General features: G+C 40.4%; 1 protein-coding gene across 3 annotated transcripts in view; it reads left to right on the top strand.

Annotated features, from left to right (window-relative positions):
- LOC114656611 (centrosome-associated protein CEP250-like) overlaps positions 1 to 21,514 on the top strand; it is a 282,216-nt gene that overhangs the window by 198,671 nt on the left and 62,031 nt on the right. For all 3 annotated transcript variants that reach the window (XM_051931364.1, XM_051931363.1, XM_051931365.1), the window contains one exon: positions 20,668 to 20,800. In XM_051931364.1, the coding sequence (XP_051787324.1) occupies positions 20,668 to 20,800 (133 nt within the window). The remainder of the gene's footprint in view (positions 1 to 20,667; positions 20,801 to 21,514) is intronic.

The following is a 21,514-nucleotide window of genomic DNA, read 5'->3' as shown; positions in this document are numbered from 1 at the left end:
TCAAAAATGTAGTTTACATTTAAATAGGTTTGCAGCTATAGAAAGACAACCTTCTCCAGAATTTTAGAAAGAAAGTGTAAGTTGGAGATGGGTCAAAAAGTCTGTAAAATCCAGATTTGTTTTTTTTTAATTAAAGGCTGGATGGAGATTTGATACCACGCAGAAGGTGGCATCACTAAATGCTGTTCACTGACAGACCTGAGTTCATGAGATGAAGAAAGCACCTCACCAGTTTCTCCATATACACATACACAGAACCATCGACTACTCTGTAGGCAAGTGTCAAGGATCTGAACTTAATGCATGCTGCTACAGAGAGCTAATTTAGCAACCTGAAGAGAAGAATGACATGTACTCTTCTTGGCTGATTGAATACAAGATGAGCCACTACATTTTGAACCATCTGCAGTGGTTTAATAGCACATGTGGGTCCTTCTGCTAATATTGAGTTGCAGTAATCCAGACGTGACAAAACCAAAGCCTGGACCAGAAGTAGTGCTGCATACTCAATCAGTTAATGTCTGATTTTGTGGATGTTATACAGAGTGAATCTAGCATGGTTGAGAAGGGTTAATCAATCACCACTCTAAGGTTGCATACTGACTTGGCAGGTATTAGTAACAATGAGCCAAGCTGCACAGAGATGGAAAGTTGAACAGATTGGCTAGCCAGGATAGCAAGAAGCTCCATCTTTGCCAGGTTGAGGTATAAATGGTGGTCCTTCATCCAAGGAAATGTCAAAAAGACATAGAGACTTTACTCAGCATGGAATGCCAGGTACAGCTGTGTATCTTCAACATCGGACTGAGATGAGAAACCATGGGATTGGATGATGGGGCCCAGTGAGGTGGTATAGACCGAGAAGAATAGAGGACCCAGCACTGATTCCTGGGGCACCCCTGTGCATGTATGATGGACCCTTGACGTCTCTCCTCACAAGGGCACACAGTGAGAGTTCCCCAAAATGTAGAAGAAAATCTTTACAAATCTCATGACAAAGGCTAGCCTTCAAAACTTAGGCCCATGCTTTACAGAAATCAAAATGAATTTCTCCTCCAAATTATAGAAGCAGAAATCTAGATGCAGAGACCAAAAAAGGGATTTATTTTTTAAATTCAGAAGTCACAAAAACACCTACCGGGACAGAGGAAAGATGTTGACAAAAAGAACATTTCAGAAAAACAGAGAAAGAAGCAAAAAGAAAGGCCCTTAAAATGTAATCCTGTTAAAAACAGCAAAAGCCAGTCCAGTATCCAATAATTGATGTTAAAATCAGAAATGAGCCAGGAATCAGAAAAATCCAGTAAGTACTTACACATAAATCAAGAATTTCAGTACTGAAGCAAGAGATCTTAGTCAGCCAGCTCAGTATAAATGCAATGGATGGACTACCAGCTATTCAACATAAAGAGGACACAAGACATGACACATACAGTGCATCCGGAAAGTGTTCACAGCGCATCACTTTTACCACATTTTGTTATGTTACAGCCTTATTCCAAAATGGATTTAAATAAATTTTTTTCCTCAGAATTCTACACATAAACACCCCATAATGACAACGTGAAAAAAGTTTACTTGAGGTTTTTGCAAATTTATTAAAATAAGAAAGTGAGAAATCACATGTACATAAGTATTCACAGCCTTCGCTCAATACTTTGTCGGTGCACCTTTGCAGCAATTACAGCCTCAAGTCTTTTTGAATATGATGCTACAAGCTTGGCCACACCTATCCTTGGCCACTTTTGCCCGTTCCTCTTTGCAGCACCTCTCAAGCTCCATCAGGTTGGATGGGAAGCGTCGGTGCACAGCCGTTTTAAGATCTCTCCAGAGATGTTCAATCGGATTCAAGCCTGGGCTCTGGCTGGGCCATTCAAGGACATTCACAGAGTTGTCCTGAAGCCACTCCTTTGATAACTTGGCTGTGTGCTTAGGGTCGTTGTCCTGCTGAAAGATGAACCGTCGCCCCAGTCTGAGGTCACGAGCGCTCTGGAGGAGGTTTTCATCCAGCAGTCATCTTTCCCTTTATCCTGACTAGTCTGCCAGTCCCTGCCGCTGAAAAATATCCCCACAGCATGGATGCTGCCACCACCATGCTTCACTGTAGGGATGGTATTGGCTGGTGATGAGCGGTGCCTGGTTTCCTCCAAACGTGCCGCCTGGCATTCACACCAAAGAGTTCAATCTTTGTCTCATCAGACCAGAGAATTTTCTTTCTCATGGTCTGAGAGTCCTTCAGGTGCCTTTTACTAAGGAGTGGCTTCTGTCTGGCCACTCTACCATACAGGCCTGATTGGTGGATTGCTGCAGAGATGGTTGTCCTTCTGAAAGGTTCTCCTCTCTCCACAGAGGACCTCTGGAGCACTGACAGAGTGACCATCGACCTCCCTGACTAAGGCCCTTCTTCCCCTATCGCTCAGTTTAGATGGCCGGCCAGCTCTAGGAAGAGTCCTGGTAGTTTTGAACTTCTTCCACTTACGGATGATGGAGGCCATTGTGCTCATTGGGACTTTCAAAGCAGCAGAAATTTTTCTGTAACCTTCCCCAGATTTGTGCCTCGAGACAATCCTGTATCGGAGGTCTACAGACAATTCCTTTGACTTCATGCTTGGTTTGTGCTCTGACATGAACTGTCAACTGTGGGACCTTATATAGACAGGTGTGTGCCTTTCCAAATCATGTCCAATCAACTGAATTTACCCACAGGTGGACTCCAATTAAGCTTGCAGAAACATCTCAAGGATGATCAGGGGAAACAGGATGCACCTGAGCTCAATTTTGAGCTTCATGGCAAAGGCTGTGAATACTTATGTACATGTGCTTTCTCAATTTTTTTATTTTTAATAAATTTGCAAAAATCTCAAACTTTTTTCACGTTGTCATTATGGGGTGTTATGTGTTAGATTTTGAGGAAAAAAAATGGATTTAATCCATTTTGGAGTAAGGCTGTAACATAACAAAATGTGGAAAAAGTGATGCACTGTGAATACTTTCCGGATGCACCTGTAATACATTAATAACATAATAAAGGAGAAAATAAGCAAAACGTTGAAAAAATAAGACATAAAATAAATAAAAATAATAACAATATTTACAGACACTGGCTAAATGTTTTATAGTGGCAAGGTTCTACGGTGTACCTATTCTCCCTTTCGGACTCTTTATTACGTAGACCTGAATAGAATGGCCCAAATCCTAATTCTAGCTCTCAAATGTTTTATGTCTGAATTTTAGGCAAAAGTGTACCAAAACAGGCAAAAAAGAAAATGTGTTATTTTATTCACGCATAGATGAATATAAGGTTTCTAGTTCTGCCTAAAATATAAGCAGAGTAAAATGAGTGTGACAGTGAACCAGGATAATAAGAGCAGTTCATCTTACTAGGAACCGTAACTGCTTATGCACGAGGCCACCACCAAATTTCAAAGTTATTTGTGTACATTGCAATAAACCCACAAGTCATTCAAATGGTATTTTTATATACTTGAGTGCCTTCTTTCATATAAATCACTAGGGGGCTCTGCCCCCTGCTCGCTTCGCTCGCCAACCCCTGGTGTTGGGTAACCCGAAATACATTGACGTATGTATGAGATATATTGGAGTGTAAAGGTGTAGATGACGTACAAAGGAAGTAAAGAATCCATAGCATGGCACATTAGAACTATTTATTGGAATATTTCTTTATACACAACATTTGTAGTAAAGATGGTGTGTTGTCATTGAATGAGTTTTCCTTGGTATGGAGTATCTCTAACTTTAACTTTAATGTCAGATGAACGCCCGAACTCTTGAGAAGGCTACATAAAGTTGTCCATGTCCAAATACAGGCTCAGAGAGGTATATGCCAACTCTGTCCATGGTTTGTCCTTGGGATTTGTTGATTGTCATGGCAAATGCAGGTTTAATGGGAAATTGGCGTTGTTTATGTGTAAAAGGTAATTCCAGGTCAGAACTTGTAAGGTCAACTCTAGGAATCAAACCAGTATTGTTAGAGTTAAGTGAATGACAGTGACAGCAAATGATATTTATTAATCCTAATGAATGTTTATTAATAGTGGACTCATTACAGAATGCGTTGTCAGCTGATTGTCGGAATTGTTTAGCGGCTGTTTGTTGTTCCTTTCTTTGCCATTTATCTATTGCCTCTGCTGTTTGAGAGGCGCTTTGTAGGTGCCTGCGTTCATTAATTGTATCAGGCGGGCTCGTTTCTGTATGTCTGTTAGTTGAGATGTTTCGTTTTGGAGCCATGACTCCTTTGGTTGCGTTGTTTGAGAAGCGCGTTGTAGGCGCTGCGTTCATTGTTTTTATTAAGGCGGGCTCGTTTTTGTAGCCCGTCAGTCGAGCTCTTTCTTTTTGGAGCCGTGCCTGCTTTGCTTGCGGCATTTCAGATGCGTGTTGTAGGCGCCCTGCGTTCATTGATTTTATCCAGGCGGGCTCTTTTTTGTATCTCCGTCAGTTGCGGTGTTTCGTTTTGAACCCGTGCCTGCTTTGCTTCCCGCAGTTTCAGATTGCGCGTTGTAGGCATCTATGTTCATTGTATTTGTCCATGCGGGCTCGTTTTTGTAGCTCCGTTAGTCGAGCTGTTTGGTTTTGGAGCTGAGACAGTTTTGCTTCCGCGGTTTCAGACGCGCGTTGTAGGCGCCTACGTTTATTTTTTTTATCCATGCGGGCTTGTTTTTGTTGCTCCGTTAGTTGAGCTGGATCGTTTTGGAGCCGTGACCGTGACTCCATTAGTTATCCGTTGGTCTACCGTTGGTTAATATGGATAATTGCACTTACTGTTAATACAGAGCATTTTCTGTGGTTGTACTGTTAATACTGCATCACCTGTAATGTGATTCACATATGCTATATGGTTTGGACGTGTGAGGATGCCGTACGTTAATACGGAGAGTTTGACTATGCTGTGTTTTGTGGACGTTTGGGGACTCCGTACTTTCTCTGGTTTGACTGTACCAGTGCCTCTTGAAATGTCACGTGAGAACCCCATCTTTGATGAAATGTCACAGCTACAGTAACAAAACCCCCCCTGATCTCCCCACCGAAGGGACTGACACTGCCATGCGATATTTTTTATCCCATTTTTAATCATGCTTGTTTCACCCTCATCTGAACTCTCTCTTCAATCGAATGCTAATGTATCACCATAAAAACAGAGCCATCTGTAATTTGGTTCAACTTAAAGTACTGTTTCTGAGTATGCCAGTTTTTCTCCTGTATGCCGAACGTGCTGTTCAGGTTAATTGGAAAATCAACATTGGCCCCTTGTGTGAATGGTTATAGGTCAGTGTTTCACAAACTTTGTGATCCTTGAGACCCAGTATTACCTAGTAAAATTCACTGGTGACCCAAAATGCAGAAACATGACATGTTACTAACTCAAGTCAAAATTGAAGACCCCCTTTTTGGGGGGTGGGTGGGGCCCGTTTGGTGGCTTGATGTGAGTGCAATTAGAAATAGGATAAGAAATAAAACCTAGGTCTGTCAGTCTGTTATGTGCTTGCGACCCAGTAACAGCCAACTGCATCTCAAAAGTGTCTTGAGAAAACACTGGTTTAGATGTATGCGGGGTGTGTGTGCAATGCTCTGGGACACTGTCTAGCGCTGTCTCCTACAGCAGGAAAGGCATTGTCCCCACCCCCATAACCCAGCACTGGAAAACCCTGTTTAAAATGTATGTATGTACTTAGATTATTCCAGATGTGAAATGCAAGGGAAAAAGGCAACAACAAGAAAAAATAAAAATACCTAAACTACTGTGGGACAACCTGCAACAGAAGGCAGGAGAAGATGTGTGAATTCTAGCATAAAAGTCTATACTATGTACAATGATAACTGACAGATTGGGGTACAAAAGAAAATTGATTGTAGGGTTGTACATCATAAAATGTCTTGTTACGCACCGTAAAATCCAGTTTTTTGTTGAGAAATCCCTAAAGCGGCAGTTTTTTTTTGTGGTTTATTTAGTTGATATTGGTGTAGCAAAAGGTTTTTATTTGTATAAATACAAGAAAGTTTTGGAATGTTATACTCATTACCCTTCAGTCATCTGCTGCTTTTTATTACATAAGCAGAATAATAAATATTCATTTTTGGATATGTAATTTGGCACAAGAGTACTAGAAACCCACATACTGCATAAGAAGTTAAACATTCAGTATGCTTAGACTACCAGTAGGCTCTCTGACAAAGTATGTTAATTGGTCTCTGGTCTGATGTGATCCCCATCCCCAGCATAGCCTCTGTATGGAATGGCAGGAACACAGCATGTCCACTGTATGATGAAATGATGGGGTGACCCCAAGCTTTTCTATCAGCCTTAATTTATGGCAGCCTTGTGATCCTTCACACACCTCTTGGATCATTGGGGATTTAGTGTATTTTCTAATGATTTAACTCCTCAGTATAGCCTTTGCCCCTCCCAGTGACCCCCCCCCCCCCCCCCCAAGTCTTGCACCAATCAGCACAAACTTTCCTATCCCTTCATGTATTTTAATTTCAGCTAGGGGCTAAGCACCTGAGCCAGAGATCGGCTTTCTACTGATTCTGGTTATCTGCTTTATCCAGTGAGTCTTAAATGTACCTTGAGCAAAAACTGGCCTATTCGGCTTCCCCAATTTAAAATTTGATCTTATTTGTTAAAAGACATTAATAAAAAATGATTATCAACCTATACAGTGGGGCAAAAAAGTATTTAGTCAGCCACCAATTGTGCAAGTTCTCCCACTTAAAAAGATGAGAGAGGCCTGTAATTTCCATCATAGGTATACCCTCAACTATGAGAGACAAATGAGAAAAAAAAAATCCAGAAAATCACATTGTCTGATTTTTGAAGAATTTATTTGCAAATTATGGTGGAAAAAAGTATTTGGTCAATAACAAAAGTTAATCTCAATACTTTGTTATATACCCTTTATTGGCAACTAGCAAAATACCCGCGCTTCGCAGCGGAGAAGTAGTGTGTTAAAGAGGTTATGAAAAAAAAGGAAACATTTTAAAAAATAAACGTAACATGATTGTCAATGTAATTGTGTTGTCATTGTTATGAGTGTTGCTGTGTTTTATATATATAAAATACACACACACACATATAAACATATATATACATATACATATACACATATATATACATATCTACATATATATATATATATATATATACATATACACATCCACATATCAACATATATATATACACATATATACAGACACACACGCTTTATGGGTGATGATTGTTTTACTCTTTTTATCTTTATTTTATTTTATTGTAGAATCAACTCGTATCTGCGCACAGCAGGGCAGCCGTGGGCGGATGCGTATGGTGTATTCACTCCATGTTATCGTGCATTGCGCTGTCAGTGGTATTTTGATAAAAGAATTTGAACAACATATAAGAAGCGTATAAATTATTAAACAGTGAAACATTAACATTTAAGAAGTAAAGTTACATTAAGTACTACTGCAGTGCCTTCGGGTATACCTCATTTTTTGTTTGCCCATTACATGCTTAAATGTATACATTTTTTGGTGCACCAACCCGAGAACACGCGACATATAACCGAGCGTGGGAGAAGCATGGATTTTAAACACGCGTTCAGTTCCTCTGCTGGTCTCCCTCGTGGAAATAACTGGTAATGTTTGACTAAAATGTATAGCGAGTAAAACGACATTACCTCCTATTTTTTTTTTTTACGATCTCTGAGATCTTGCTTTTTTCGGTTCAAGGCTTCATAAGCTCTTTTATGTTGTATGGTGTACTTATCCCAAACCATCATCTTTGAATGTTGCAAGACTTTCGCCTTGTATGTAGATCGGGGTAATTACATTCATTGCATTCCTAGTCTGAATCACAATGTGATTGTATGGGTGGTTACCTGCCACTGTAGGGTTGCCACCCATCCTTTAAAATACGGAATCGTGCCGCGTTTGAGAATGAAATTGCCGTGTCCCGTTTTGAATCAATACTGGACGGGATTTATCCCGTATTTTTTTTATCATTTTTTTTTGAAAGCAGCGTCTCATGCAAATCATCCGACACGTATTTTATGAAGATGCCTCCTTTCCTACTTTTGATTGGGTAATACTTGATGTCATCGTTAGTTTGATTGGTGTTTTTAACTGTCCAGTGAGGAGGGCGTGTCTTTTAAGTAGAGTGTGCAAAGTGTTGGCACTGAGATGTGGCGTCAGCGCCATAGTTGAAGCCCCTAACGTTGCGGTCAGCAAGTCGGCTAACATCCGCCATGTGCCGTCTTTCATTTGCGAGAAGCAGATAATAGAATGGTTGAAACTGTTGCCCCTAACGTTGCGCCACGGCGTGTGGTTCGTTTATACCTCGTGTCTTCTCATTAAACTTTAATCTCAAGAATATGTTATTGCAATCCGCAGCGGGAGCGTTTCTATAAACTTAATTTAAAGTTACGTTTTACACCGTGCTTTGTTTCCCTTATGAACATGCTTGTATGCTTAACTCGCTCCGTTGTCAATTGTTTAATTAATTTTTTGCTGTTCGCTGTTTGTGGGTCTTCCTCCATTTCCCCCTACTTCGTTCTTTTATCTCGCGAATATGTTATTGCAATCCTTAACGGGAGCGTTTCAATAAACTGATTGAAAATAGTTTTGCATTTACCTTTTTAGTAAAAGGCGAGCTTTTAAGCCTGAGAAATCACCCCGTAATGCACACGTTTAATTGGACATGTGTTAATATGTATGGTTACACAGTATTAAAAGACAGTGAACAACGTCAGTTACCTTTGTTCCCGCGTTTGATAAAACGTGAGCTTTTAAGCCTGAGAAATCACCCCGTAAATGCACACGTTTAATTGCACATGTGTTAATATGTATGCTTACACAGTATTAAAAGACAGTCAAAAATTAACGTCATTTACCTTCGTTCCCGCGTGTGACTCGTGCTGTAAATGTCTTCCTTGTTTTTAGTTCACGTGATTACGTAGGAGGCGTGATGACGCGATACGTGACTCCGCCTCCTCCATTACAGTGTATGGACAAAAAATATGTTCCAGTTATGACCATTACGCTTTGAATTTCGAAATGAAACCTGCCTAACTTTTGTAAGTAAGCTGTAAGGAATGAGCCTGCCAAATTGCAGCCTTCTACCTACACGGGAAGTTGGAGAATTAGTGATGAGTGAGTCAGTGAGTGAGTGAGTCAGTCAGTCAGTGAGGGCTTTGCCTTTTATTAGTATAGATGACAAATACTTTGTTATATACCCTTTGTTGGCAATGACAGAGGTCAAATGTTTTCTGTAAGACTTCACAAGGTTTTCACACACTGTTTCTGGTATTTTGGCCCATTCCTCCATGCAGATCTCCTCTAGAGCAGTGATGTTTTAGGGCTGTCGCTGGGCAACACGGACTTTCAACTCCTTCCCAAAGATTTTCTATGGGATTGAGATCTAGGCCACTCCAGGACCTTGAAATGCTTCTTATGAAGCCACTCCTTCGTTACCCGGGCGGTGTGTTTGGGATCATTGTCATGCTGAAAGACCCAGCCACGTTTCATCTTCAATGCCCTTGCTGATGGAAGGAGGTTTTCACTCAAAATCTGACGATACATGGCCCCATTCATTCTTTCCTTTACATGGATCAGTCGTCCTGGTCCCTTTGCAGAAAAACAGCCCCAAAGCATGATGTTTCCACCCCCATGCTTTACAGTAGGTATGGTGTTCTTTGGATGCAACTCAGCATTCTTTCTCCTCCAAACATGACGAGTAGTTTTTTTCATCTGACCATATGACATTCTCCCAATCCTCTTCTGGATCATCCAAATGCTCTCTAGCAAACTTCAGACAGGCCTGCACATGTACTGGCTTAAGCAGGGGGACACGTCTGGCACTGCAGGATTTGAGTCCCTGGTGGCGTAGTGTGTTACTGATGGTAGCCTTTGTTACTTTGGTCCCAGCTCTCTGCAGGTCATTCACTAGGTCCCCCCTTGTGGTTCTGGGATTTTTTGCTCATTTCTCATTTTGTCTCTCATAGTTGAGGTATACCTATGATGGAAATTACAGGCCTCTCTCATCTTTTTAAGTGGGAGAACTTGCACACTTGGTGGCTGACTAAATACTTTTTTGCCCCACTGTAACCTATAGCAGCTTTTGTTAATGTTATAAAGATAATTCTAAGTTGTCTAAAATTGCTACAAATCACAATTCGGTGTTAGCATCAAAGCCTAAAATCGGGTCAGCCCCATAATATTATGGACAAGGACAAATGTCTACCAACAAGAAAATGTTAGTAGTAATTATTTTTTACTCACTCAAAAATGCTATCTTAAGCTTGCTCTCATTCTACCATCTTCTAAAAGACCAGAATAAATGTCTACCAACAAGAAAAAGTTATTATTTTTACTCATGCAAAAATGTCATCCTCAATTGTTCTCTTTCTACCCATATTGTAAACAAGAGAATTAGCGGGCAGTTGTCATTGTGAAACTTTCCAAAAAGAGCAAGGTTTTCTGGGGGCTGGAAAGAAGGGGAGACATTGCTAGCTAAGGATTTGGAAGCAGATTTTTGGACCAGATGTTTTCCCAGAAAAGGTCCAGATGAAAATAGAAGTGTCCTTTTGGAAATGGAGCATGGGTTCTCTTAGACAAAGGCTGTAATCCAGCGAGGCAATGAAATTATTTTACAAAGTGGCTAAGAAAAATCACAGCAGGTGCAGTTATAGGTGAGATCCTCCTTTGGCTGGTGCTCCTCCTCCATTTAAACTTTGTGTATGTTGATCAAGATGTCTTCCTACCTGCCCCATCGCAGTCCTTTTGTCTGATGGAAATTGTAGTAGTCCCTGCATCAGCATTTTCACAAGGTTGCAGGTAAGACTGAAAATACTGTGAAAATAAGTTTAATATTTTTCTTTGTGGATCAATGATGCAAAATTCATTGCTCACGAATTGGCAGGCATAGTGTTGTGATACTTTTTGTAAAGTGAAACTTGCTGACTATTTCAATTGAATTGCTGGTTCATCACTAGTAATACACTAAAAGTAACCTACCAAGGCCCTCAAGTTGTATAGTCTATACATACAATTATATATGTATTTGTCTAACCACTCTACAGAGCTCCAATACTCCTAGACTCCTAGAGCTGTAATTAAAGAGTAAGTTTCATCCTTACTATTGTAGAATGGATGCCTGAGTTTATTAAAGGGATGGCCACATACCAGCCCACATGATATCCTACACCCTCTACGGTAGAATTTAAACAGTAAAGCAAAAGCAGAGTTTTGTAGGAGTAACAACACAAACATATTGGAGCTTTGTAGACACCACACAAAAGTGCTTATAAATTATACTAGTGTTGTGGCTCTGAAACTAAAAATGATTACAGTTAAATAAATGAAACAATCCCCACTTGTTTTGAAACAGCATATTACAATTCAAGTGAAGGCTGCCCATGTAGCTCAAGTAAACATGCAACAGAGAATGACCCTAATAGCCACAGTTACAAGGTAGTTAATAGGACTGTCCAGAGGCACTAATACTTTTTATAGCAAAGAAGTTTCAAATAAAAAACAAGGGTAATAACTGGGGAATGGTAGGCACCAAAGGAATAGCAAAATCATTGTTGGGGGCTATACAGAAGTTCATTAACCAGGTAAGACTACTACGCTTTTTCTGCTTCATCTGCGCCTCCCGTCTCACCTTCTCTGCTGTGCTGTGCTGCTTCTCTGTTACTATCAGATAAGTATTGCTCTCTACTATGTTAAATTACTCTAGTGACAAACTCTTTCATATTAAACAGTTTGTCCAGAGGAAATGGTTAGACTGGAATGTCCTAAAAGACAATGGTATTGTGCGGTGCCCGAAATATTTACATCGCGGGTCAGGTCGCCGCCACAGCTGGGTTGCGAATGAAAAGTTCACCGGCAGTATTTGCTCAGGAATACGCCATCCTACTCAAGGCTTAGGAAATAAAAGTGTCAGTGTGCCAAATCTGCAATATGTTAAAATTAAAATAAACTCTGGTCATGGATCTGTGCACAACGAACCAACATCGGCTAATATTGCACTGTTTAACTCAAGGTTTCTTAATGGCAAAGCACTGGTGCTATCAGAATTCATTACAGACTCAAACCTTGACTTGCTATGCTTAACAGAAACTTCGCAAAAACCGAATGATTTTACATCTGTCATGGAGGTGACCCCGCCCGAATACATTCACTTTACGGAAATCTGGTCCTGTCTCACTTATTATTGTCTATCGTCCCCAGAAATACAGTGCGTGTTTTTTATCTGATCTGACTGAATTATTAACCCACTTAATTTCACTTTCCCAGAGAGTCATTCTTCTTGGCGATTTCAACATTAATATTGACATTACTACATGTAAACTGAGAAATGGATTCATATCCTTACTGGACTGTTTTGACTATGTACAGCATGTTGATTTTCCCACCCACTCTGGGGGTCATATACTGGACCTGATCTGCACATCTGGATTATCTGTCAGCAACACTTATAGCAGTGATTTGGGACTCTCAGACCATAAAGTAGTGCTTTTCACTGTCTCATCACCTCTCCCTCCTCTTACCTGTAAACGTCAGATTTCTTTTTGAAACCTTAAAAATATCTGTCCCTCTGTTCTTGCTGGATCCATTTCTGAACTTTTTTTCTGTCTTCACCTATTCCATCAACACTAGATAGTCTTGTTGACCACTATAACTCAGCCATTCATTCAGCGCTAGATAAAACAGCTCCTTTAAAACATAAGGAGGTTTCCTTTAAGTGTTCAGCTCCATGGTATAATTCAGGGCTACAATCTATGAAAGCAACTGGCCGATGAATTGAGAGAATGTCACGTAAGACTGGCCTCACTGTTCACATCCAGGCTTTCTCTGACCATCAAAGGGCTTACAGGGATGCACTGACTGCAGCCAAGAACACACATTAGGGCAGAATAATAGAAAGTAGCCATGAAAACCCAAGGGTTTTGTTCTCTGTAGTTAATAAATTACTTCAACCTGCATCTGGTCCAATTACCTCCTCTACTGAAGTCTGTGAAAAATTCCTCCACTTTTTCCGCAATAAAATTAAAGATCAAAATAATTCAACTAATATAAATCCATCATCCATTTATATCCTTCCCTGTCTTCCCACTCCATCCAGCTCCTTTTCTAAATTTTCACCAGTCACATCGGCATTTGTTAATGACCTACTTTGTAAGATGAGGCCAACTACTTGTGTACTACACTTTTTAAATCCTGCCTTCATGCCATAATCCCGACTGTTACGACAATAATCAATACATCCCTCTACACTGGGTTTGTGCTAGCCACTTTTAAAAATCACTTCTGTAACCCCCATGTTAAAAAAGTCTGGTCTTGATGGTGATGATCTTAACAATTTTCAGCCTATTTCCCACTTACCTTTTCTGTCAAAAGTTCTTGAGCGTGTTGTAGCCTTCCAGCACACCAATTACTTAACCTCTAATAATTTGATGGAACCCTTTCAGTCTGGTTTCAGGGCGCAGCACAGCTGTGAAACTGCTCTTCTTCGGGTAACCAATGATTTGCTTATGGCAACAGACTCGCCAGCATATTAATTCTGTTAGACCTCAGTGCAGCATTTGACACTGTCAGACATGACATTCAACTGTCCAGAATGGAGAACATGCTGGTTATCTCTGGCACTGCCCTCCAGTGGTTCAAGTCCTATCTGGCTGATAGGCAAGAGTTTGTTAGTCTTGGCAACAGCAGATCCAGCTCAGCGCCAGTCACACAAGGAGTTCTTCAGGGCTCTGTCCTCGGCCCTATTACCTTCTGTATTTATATGCTTCCCCTTGGCCATATTATTCGTAGCTATGGACTGGGTTATCATTTTTATGCAGATGACACTCAACTCTATTTCAATGTCAAAAGTGCAACGTCATCAGTGTTTTCTCAGCTCACAACTTGCCTCAGTGAAATTAAAACCTGGATGGAGCAGAACTCTTTAAATTAAATTGCAACAAAAATGAACTCCTGCAAATTGGCACTAAAGCGCTACTTAAGAAAATGAGCTCCTTTTCAGTCACTCTTGATGGTGATCTCATCAGACCTTCTTCTGATGCAAGGAATCTTGGTGTCATTTTTGATTCTTCCCTTCCGTGTTCGCTCATACCTCGTCCTTTTCTAATGCTGAGAAACTTGTCCATGCTTTTATCACATCCCGCATCGATTATTGTAACTCGCTGCTGGCAAGTGCCCCTTCTAATCTTATATCACAGCTCCAGTTGATTCAAAACTCTGCTGCAAGAGTCCTTACTCGAACCAGCAACAGTGAGCACATCACACCCATCCTGCTTCGCCTTCATTGGCTCCCTGTGTCTTATAGGATTGAATATAAAATTCTATAATAACCTACAAAGCTTTAAATGGCCTTACACTGGACTACATCAGTGCCCTTCTAAATCACTATGCTCCTGTTCACCTACTAAGGTCCTCTGATTCTGGTAATCTTGTTGTGCCTTACACTAACCTGCACTCTATGGGTGACAGGGCCTTTAGCTGTATAGCGCCCAGACTTTGGAATGACATCCCGAAAGTAATTAGATCAGCTGACTCGATTCATTCTTTTAAAAAAACAACTTAAAACTCATCTATTTTAGAAGGCTTTTAACTTAACATTCTGCCCTTTCTTTCAGTTTACCTCACTGTCCAGGTGCTCAGAATGATTTGTGTATCTGTTATATCAAAAATTAGGTTGTTAGGTTTTTCTTTTAGTATTGAATTTAGTATTTTACTCTGGTTTTATTGGTCTTTATTCTATTTAATGCTTTGTTAACGGTGTCATTGTTCTTTTCAGGAAAACATATCCAATGTTACATATACCCTGCTGTTTTTTTTTCTAAGGCTCTATGAAGTGCTTTGAGCATGGAAAAGGCACCATGTAAATAAAATGTATTATTATTATTAAGGCAGATGTGGACTCAAGAACAAAAGAGATTTTCAGCCAATAAGGTCCTTCTCTTACTTGGGTTTGATTTCACTGTCTGCTTTAAGGAAACTATTACTTTTTATTCATATTTCATCCAGCTTAATACTAGTCATGCATCACTGTCTTACATAGCTGCATGATGATGATGTTAACGCATAATGACAAGTGGCATAGTGGTGAGCAACAATAAAATGTCACTAAATGTTCATGATCTAAAACAAGACCAGAATGTCAATTTGATAATATTACTATCATAATATTAACATAGGCGGCATAGTGGCGCAGTGGTAGCGCTGCTGCCTCGCAGTTAGGAGACCCGGGTTCACTTCCCGGGTCCACCCTGCGTGGAGTTTGCATGTTCTCCCCGTGTCTGCGTGGGTTTCCTCTGGGCGCTCCGGTTTCCTCCCACAGTCCAAAGACATGCAGGTTAGGTGGATTGGCGTTTCTAAATTGGCCCTAGTGTGTGCTTGGTGTGTGGGTGTGTTTGTGTGTGTCCTGCGGTGGGTTGGAACCCTGCCCAGGATTGGTTCCTGCCTTGTGCCCTGTGTTGGCTGGGATTGGCTCCGGCAGACCCCCGTGACCCTGTGTTCGGATTCAGCGGGTTGGAAAATGGACGGATATTAACATAAACAACCAGAAAAGATGCAAAAAGAAATGTGGAGATTTCAGGACACGCATAGTTTTAAATTCAAATTGTAACACTGCAAAAATTCTTCTTAACTATTCTCACATACCATTCACATAAGACACTGTAATGTTTACCTGCCTAGAAAATTCTGTTTTCTCCCTGATCTTGGTTTCCTCGTTAACCGCCTTCCTTCTTTGTGCTGTTTTTATAAAAGTCCATTTTGGATATCACACGCTTCATGTCAACTTTTTTTTCTTCCTTAGAAGTGGGGTCCGTTGGAATCTGGTCTGCACAGTAGTATAACATTTTGATGACTTTTAAATTAATACTGGTGTACTGGTTGATCCTGAGTTTACCTCCTGCTTTGATGCATACAGTACAGTCTAAGAAGGCCAATTGGTTGTCCTTGACCTCTTCCTGTGTGAAATTGATGCTACTGTCCACTGGGGTGATGCGGTCTGTGAAGAGTTACAGGTCTGCTGTTCATATATTTACCCACTTGTCATCCACATACCTAAACCAGTGGCTGGGTTGTGTCCCACAGTACGTGTTTAATGCCTTACTTTCCACTTCCACCATATGCAGTTTGGCAGCTATAGGTAACACAGGTGAGCCCCTCGCATATCCATGTTTCTGTCTATAGACATGTATCCTGTAGATCAGGCATGTCAAACTCACTAACATTGGTGGGCAGCTTCGATTGCCATACGTGCGTCAGCGGGCCGTACTGTAACAAATACTATTATACTATTATACAAAGTTACTGTAGCTTTCTTTCCAATACTGAAAACTTTAAAAAATGTAACACTTAAAGTTTAAAGAAAAGCAATTTATCTCCATGCAGTCTCCATACAACAGTGTAGAATTAGAGTCTTAACCTCTTAGCTAGGTCCTTATTATATTACTAGGCTCACCCTCCTTTTAAGGCGACCGACTTTTATCATCAATTTGTGTGCGCTCCATGTGTACATCAGGCATGTAAGTGTAGGGAATGAGAACATCAAAGTGCCCATTCATAACATCTCCCGAAAACCTAAGTTTTTTTATCCCCTCGAGTGCCTGTCCAAACTTGGAGTGTAGGACTCCATAATAATATACTTGAAACTCATTGAGGAACAACTCTCCCGTTGCCATTAGCTCAGAAATGGTACCATAAGCTTGAGACTTTGACATTTCAGTGAGATACTGAAGCTCATTTGTATAAGAGATTCCTGACGGCATCATTGTAAATTGCTGAAACCTTGACCAATTACTTAAAACATGTCGTACAATGTCAGCCCGAATCTGTACCGCTAAAGATGGAGTTTCATGCACTAAATAAGCTATAGTTGAGAATAAGCAAGCACCATCTCCCCTAATATTTACTACGCTGTGAGGCATTTGTATTCCATCAACATTAATTATTTCCTGAGACATCATTTTGTCTATTTTTCCAGCGCATCGCGTACAAAAGCAAGGGAACGATGGGAGCACCAGAACTCTGCTCACATCGCGTCGCTTCGTACCGCAAGTAGTAAGTCTGTGATAAGCAGAATACCGCTACGCTTTGCACTCACGGGACGGAGGGACAATCCCGACCGCTTTTATATAGTGTCTTGATGATTGATATTCATTATATTCATTGCTTATATAGGAGCCTTACAGTGTGAGATTTATTTCTTTTGTCCCGACACTTGGCATCTCTTTTTAGTAACCAGTTCGTCAATATCAGGCTTGAAATCTTGTGCAGCTGCAACTTTTATGAGGGATGAAAGGTGCTCGATGGTAAGTCTTGAACGATGTGGGGTTTTGGTAGCTTTCATTAACAAAAACAATTGCTCACAAAGGTAAGTGCTTCCGAACATTGACAGTACTCTCGATGCCAACTTACGGATCTGCACATACGAGGGTGGCAGGTAAGCATACAAGCCTGGCACACCAACTTCGTTGTATTTTGCCTTCAGAATAGAATCTGACTGCACTTCAATCAATTCCATTTGGATATTCTCAGGCGCATTCTCAACGTTGTAAGAGAACAGCGCAATGCCGTTTGTGTAAACTGAAATCACGAAAATGCTCACTGAATTCATTGCTCAGTAATTCAAGTTGGAAAACCAATCCTCCAAAAATTTAATTTTACTTTACTAAGTTTACTTCAAAGTTTATATTGTAAAATAAGCCGATATGCAAAAAGCCACCTGACCTACAATAATTTTACAAACTCAAAATCACAAAAATATGTTAATAAACAACTCACCAACTTCTCGCGTCCACTTCAGATCTTCAGCTGTAGTCTGCACTAACTGTTCGTTACAATACTAGCACAAAATTACATGAAACTAGAGCAAAAAAACGTGAAAATATGCGGGCTATTACTACTCGTGATAGTCAGTTCTGCCCAGTGGCCAGTCTCAGCAGCCCAGTCAGTCAGTAGTGTAGCCTTACTAAGGCAGGGGCGGCTCTAGGCTCATGGCGGCCCTAGGCAGAGAATGAATCGGTGGTCCCTTCGCCTGGCAATGTCAATACGGTATCTTATGCACGGCGGATGGCCACATCCGTTGCGGACACTGCATAGCCGCCTTGTGCTCATGACACGCTTCTATATACGCGTGTTAGTAACTTGAAAACCAAGTGGCGGCCCATGATATTCTCATTACGGCAAAACATTATAATACTACATATAGCTTACTGCTCCAACTCTAGCTACATTAGTAAATACAGCGTACTAATTAACAAGAAACACAATGTTTTTCGGCCACATTGTCGTCAGCTGTGTCGTTATTTTCTCTTTCTGTTTTATATTCAATATATATTGGCGTGGCGGCCCCTGGGATTTGGCGGCACTGTGCAGGTGCACAGTTTGCACATGCCTAAGGCCACCCCTGCTGCAGCCTAGCACTTCAGTTGTGACGCTGCTGCTCATTAACTTTGGTCAAGGCTCGTGGCTATACTAGCAGATGACGTTTCCGGTACCGTAATGCCATGGGAAAACGCGCTTTTGTCAGAAGGCAGAAGTAAGAAAAGTCAATAAGTAACACCGAAGATGCAGAATGATTCAATCACAAACGATAATAATCATTTTGTACAAGTTCAGTGCTAACTAGGATCTGTCATGCGGGCCGCACAGATTTCTGCGGGGGCCGCGTGTTTGACATGCCTGCTGTAGATGAAGTATGTGGAGTTCAGGCATAAATCCAGCACAATTGCCATCTGTTGTGTTTTATATTGGACCTCTGATTCAGCAATATGTCTTCCTTTAGTCGTTTCACCACTACCTACAGTGCTTCTCCAATGGGGACATAGTGTCCTTCGCCACTATGATGTATCTTACATTAGTTGCCAATAGTTTGGTGATACTACTAAGTTACCAAATTTCCCATGCTAGCATCCTGGCATAGTGGCGACCCTTCTTTGTGGACTTTTGGCAACCTGTATAGACAGGGAGTGGAGTCCCCTGGGTACAGGTGGTGGTATGTTGCCAGGTCAATAGCCCCATCTCTTGCACAACTGTCATATTTTTGTATATTTTCACAATTACTATTTTTCTCTTTTTAAGTCTTCATTGTACTATCTTTATTTCTCTTGTTGCACTGAACATGCCAATGACATAAGAATTTCCCTCGGGATGAATAAAGTTCTTATCTTATCTTAGTTTGCCATTTTACGTGCCATCATCATATGTTTCCAAACAAGTTTAAGGGAACCCTCGCCAAACTACAATACAATATATGTCTGAATATTATCAGACACAAAGTCAGCAGTTTATTCCTTTGAAGATAAGAATGTTCATGTCCTAGACAGGGAAGATTACTAGTTTGAAAAAATTTTGAAAGGGGCAATTTACATAAAGAAAGAACGGCCATCACTAAACAAAGGAGGTGGATTAAAATACCATCTGTCCCCAGCTTACAGTAGCGTCACATTGGGGCTTCCGTGGCTGTTTCACCACAAATGAGTTTCATCCATTATGTGTTTAATCAATTAATCAATTGTTTAAAAACTGCTCTGCTTCTAATGTGATAGATAGATAGATAGATAGATAGATAGATAGATAGATAGATAGATAGATAGATAGATAGATAGATAGATAGATAGATAGATAGATAGATAGATAGATAGATAGATAGATAGATACTTTATTAATCCCAAGGGGAAATTCACATACTCCAGCAGCAGCATATTGATAAAAAACAATATTAAAGAGTGATAAAAATGCAGGTATAAGAGACAAAAACTTTGTATAATGTTAATGTTTACCCCACCCCAAGTGGAATTGAAGAGTCGCATAGTGTGGGGGAGGAACGATCTCCTCAGTCTGTCAGTGCAGCACAACAGTGACAGCAGTCTGTCGCTGAAGCTGCTCCTCTGTCTGGAGATGATGCTGTTAAGTGGATGCAGTGGATTCTCCATGATTGACAGGAGTCTGCTAAGCGCCCGTCACTCTGCCACAGATGTCAAACTGTCCAGCTCCGTGCCTACAATAGAGCCTGCCTTCCTCACCAGTTTGTCCAAGCGTGAGGCATCCCTCTTTTTTATGCTGCCTCCCCAGCACACCACTGCGTAGAAGAGGGCGCTCACCACAACCGTCTGATAGAACATCTGCAGCATCTTATTGCAGATGTTGAAAGACGCCAGCCTTCTAAGGTAGTATAGTCGGCTCTGTCCTTTCTTGCACAGAGCATCAGTATTAGCAGTCCAGTCCAATTTATCATCAGCTGCACTCCCAGGTATTTATAGGTCTGCACCCTCTGCACACAGTCACCTCTGATGATCATGGGGTCCATGAGGGGCCTGGTCCTCCTAAAATACACCACCAGCTCCTTGGTTTTGCTGGTGTTCAGTTGTAGGTGGTTTGAGTCGCACCATTTAACAAAGTCCTTGATTAGGTTCCTATACTACTCCTCCTGCCCACTCCTGATGCAGCCCACGATAGCAGTGACGTCAGCAAACTTTTGCACGTGGCAGGACTCCGAGTTGTATTGGAAGTCCGATGTATATAGGCTGAACAGGGCTGGAGAAAGTACAGTCCAGTATCATAATACTCTTAAATCCTTTTTTTATTGAGATAATTAATTATCTATAGGTAACTGATATTGTCACAGATTAACTTGTCTTTTTGTTTTATTTTTAGATCATCTGCTCAGTTAAGTGAAGAGAAGCAAAAGATAGAATTTTTCACTGTACAGAGGGCACGTGATGGGGCTGAAATGGAAAGAGATATGATCAAAATAGAAAGAGATCATTTACAAAGCAATTTGAAACGGGTAATGTATTTTACAAATTGTGTGTCTTTCTGAGCTAAAATGTCCATGTATTAAAAATAATATTTACTCAAAAACAGAAATGTGCAAAAGTCATCTGGACTAATTTGTCAAAAAGAAGAGAGTGTATTTTAGGGTTCCAAAAAATTTGTTTGCTAAAAGTGAAGAAATACTATAACATAATATATTTAAATGTTCTTAAAGAAAGTAACTAACAGATTAATGGACTACTTTCCAGTAAAAAAAAACATGAAATCGTCATAGGCATATATACCCTAGTGCATGATTAAACAAATATAACCTATAGGTGCTAATTATCAGTAATGAAATGTATAGGTTGACCCAAACTGAAAAAGAAAGAGAGGGAATGTGTAGAGAGAATGAAATTAAACTGGGCATGGGACAACCATAATGAAAAGAAGAGGTTGTGGTAAAGAAGGTGGTTTAACATCATAATCACTTTATTGCTAGCATGTGAAACATACCAGAATTGACTTTGGATGGGTACAAAACATGGAATAGAATATACAGTATTATAACTCAAGACAACACAATTTCAACCCATCATTAACATAACACTGTTCAAACCACTATACAAATACAACAATTTCTTGAACAAAACATTTACAAACTTCCATAATTAACTCAAACAAATAGAAAAACTGTACAAAATAATACAGATGTCTAATAGTACAAGTTGAGCAAGTATGAAGTATT

Source organism: Erpetoichthys calabaricus, chromosome 8, assembly GCF_900747795.2.
Source record: "Erpetoichthys calabaricus chromosome 8, fErpCal1.3, whole genome shotgun sequence".
NCBI lineage: Eukaryota > Metazoa > Chordata > Cladistia > Polypteriformes > Polypteridae > Erpetoichthys > Erpetoichthys calabaricus.
The sequence above is the reverse complement of the archived record's forward strand: the minus strand, read 5'-3'. Positions and strand labels throughout refer to the sequence as shown.